A 2,470-nucleotide genomic window follows, 5' to 3' on the forward strand; every position below is an offset into this window, starting at 1 on the left:
TGGGCACCCATACAGGTGCCCGGCATGAGTTTAAGCCACCGGGGCTGGGACTCGAACCGCGGTCTACTACATGGGAGTTCAGCGACATAGCCATTACGCTAACTGCTGGTCCCCCCAGGGGGTGTTTAACCTAACTCAAGGGGTGTTGTACCCAAAAGGCCCAGCTGCCTCCTTTGCACTTTTGGGACTGCAGATTGGGGGATGAGGCCAGGTCTCCTCAATCCTAAACTCTTTATAAAACCCTCACAGACACACTCTGGTCGATAGTAACCAGAAAAGGGATGGATGGGCCTGGGGACTGACCCCTACCCTCTCTCAGGCCCCCAGGTATTTAGGTACTCATCCAGGAAACAGAGGGTGCCCACCCAAGGTTACTGTGTGTGGGCAGGTCATACCAAGCAACTGAGAATTCTATTTGATTTTCTGAAACTGTCAGTGCATGTTGTCCCAAACAGGCTTTGAACTCTCATCCTCCTCAGTACCTTGGACTACAGCCACATGCAGGAAAAATGATCTTTATATTATTTTTTTAAGTTCTTCACTCTCTGGAAAATTATTTTATTTAGCTTTATTTACTTCTTTGTATTTAAATTTGACCAGAGAGGGACAGAGGGAGAGAGAAAGGGAAAGTGAGAAAGCAAGCTGCCAGGTCTGGGACTCGAACAATGGTCAGCCATGTGGGAGTCCAGCGCCCTTAAACCACCATACCACCTACGCCCCTATATAATTTTTAAATGGCAGGGTACGTGTGCAAGAGAAGCACCTTCAACAGTGTCTTGTCACAATGTGACCTTCACCCCTTTCTCCAGCCCTCCAGCTCTTCAGGATCCTGGGCGCCTGCTTAGATGCCCACCATGGTTTTAGGGAGACCCAGGATTGCACACCCACAGCTGGCCATAGAGCTCCCAGCCTTGGAGCTGCACCACAGCAGCGAGGTCAAGGCAATTATCTTTAGATGTTTGCTGGAAGGGGCCAGCCGGTGGTGAGGTGAAGGTGGCTAGATGCCACATGGCCAGCTTGAAAACATGCCAGGTGTGTGTAGACACGTGCCAAAATCTGCAGAGGAAGGGATTGTGGCATGGCTATCCCGCAGGGAGTGCGCTCTCACTTTCCCTTTCTCTCTCCCTGTGTCTCTCTGGGGAGAGCATGTGCCCTATAGTAAAACTACATACATACCTACTAGGGTCTGGCCTTGCCATGTCTTGACCTCACACCCCAGCCCCCACCGCCTCACCTGGACCCTGTTCTTGCACGTCAGGGAGATCTCCACAATGAAGACGGTCTCGGTGGAAATGACAGCATCTGATGTGGTGTAGTAGGAGGGGGTGATCTGGGGCTCCACGCAGGCCTCTGCTGCAGGGAGACAGACCCCTGAGTGAGGCAGGCTGTGCGGCTGGGCTGAGGGGGAAAGGGCCTGCCCCAGCCCATCTCCAAGATAGACCAGCTCAGCTAAAGACACGGAGCCCCCTGCCCTGCCAGGAGTGCAGCGGGATGGCTGTGAAGGGGCAGGGAAGGTTTTGTGGAGGTGGGACTTCGGTGCCAAGGTGCCAGGAGAGCAAGTGTGTGTGTCAGAGCGGTAGGGCCTGGCTCACTGTACAACCCATGCCAGTGCCTTGCCCTTCAACAGGAAGGCCGTGCAATAGCCTGCCTGGGCCTGGAGCACCCAGGAGCCTCAGCTCAAGAGCCAGGCACAGCCCAGACAGCTTACCAGACATAGCAAGTGTACTCAGCAGACATCAAGAAGGGCGCTGCCCACAAACGAGGGCTTTCGGGATGAGGGAGGGGGTCTCTGCCCCCAGTGGGCTGGCAGAGGGCTGAGACCGCCCCGATTCCTGCTCCAAGCACAGGGGAGAGGTGAGAAAAGGGGCCTGCAGGAAAGGCAGGGTGCCAACTAAGCCAGAGGTTGTGACCCAAATGTGCCTCTGGCAGTGACGGCTTAAACTGAGGATCAGTGGAGCTCTGGGGTGTGGCCGGGGGATGGGGGGGGCGGCGACTCAGCAGCCAGGTCTCACAGGACCCCTGTGCCCTGCACAGCTGGATCTCTGTCGCATGGACAGAGGCCCGGACAGCTGGGAAACCCCTGCGAGGTGGGGGTGCCCATGCAGCGAGGAGGCCCCGAAGTGTCAGGCACCAAGCGCACGTGCAGGAAGCAGCCCCTGCCGGTGCGGGTCCCTGGAGCCGATGCTGGCCACCGGGACAACCTCCCAAAGCCACCTGGGGGCTTCAGTCCCAGTTCAGCCCGGCCCCTCCTCCCGGGTGGGGTGAAGCATCATTCAAGAAGGTCAATCCGCAGGTCGGTGGCAGCCTGGCACGGCACACCAGGGCCTCGGCGAGGGCCGGCAGGCTCTGGCCAGCGCTCGGCTCTTCAGCTCCCCATCTAACTGGCCCCACGCCCTGGCCCCCTCTCCTCCCAGCTCACGCCCTGGGGCAGCCTAGCGCGACCCGCAGGAGCTCAGGCGGCTCCCGTCCG

General features: G+C 58.0%; 1 protein-coding gene across 1 annotated transcript in view; it reads right to left on the reverse strand.

The window, feature by feature from the left end:
- The window catches only part of SSR4 (signal sequence receptor subunit 4), a gene marked incomplete at its 5' end in the record, with an annotated part of 2,743 nt that extends 1,390 nt beyond the window's left edge, over window positions 1-1,353 (reverse strand). Inside the window, 1 exon segment of the mRNA XM_014583477.1 lies at window positions 1,235-1,353. Coding sequence (XP_014438963.1) covers window positions 1,235-1,353 — 119 coding nt within the window.
- Between the last annotated feature and the right edge of the window lie 1,117 nt (window positions 1,354-2,470).

Source organism: Tupaia chinensis, unplaced genomic scaffold (assembly GCF_000334495.1).
Source record: "Tupaia chinensis unplaced genomic scaffold, TupChi_1.0 Scaffold144326_1, whole genome shotgun sequence".
Taxonomy (NCBI): domain Eukaryota; kingdom Metazoa; phylum Chordata; class Mammalia; order Scandentia; family Tupaiidae; genus Tupaia; species Tupaia belangeri.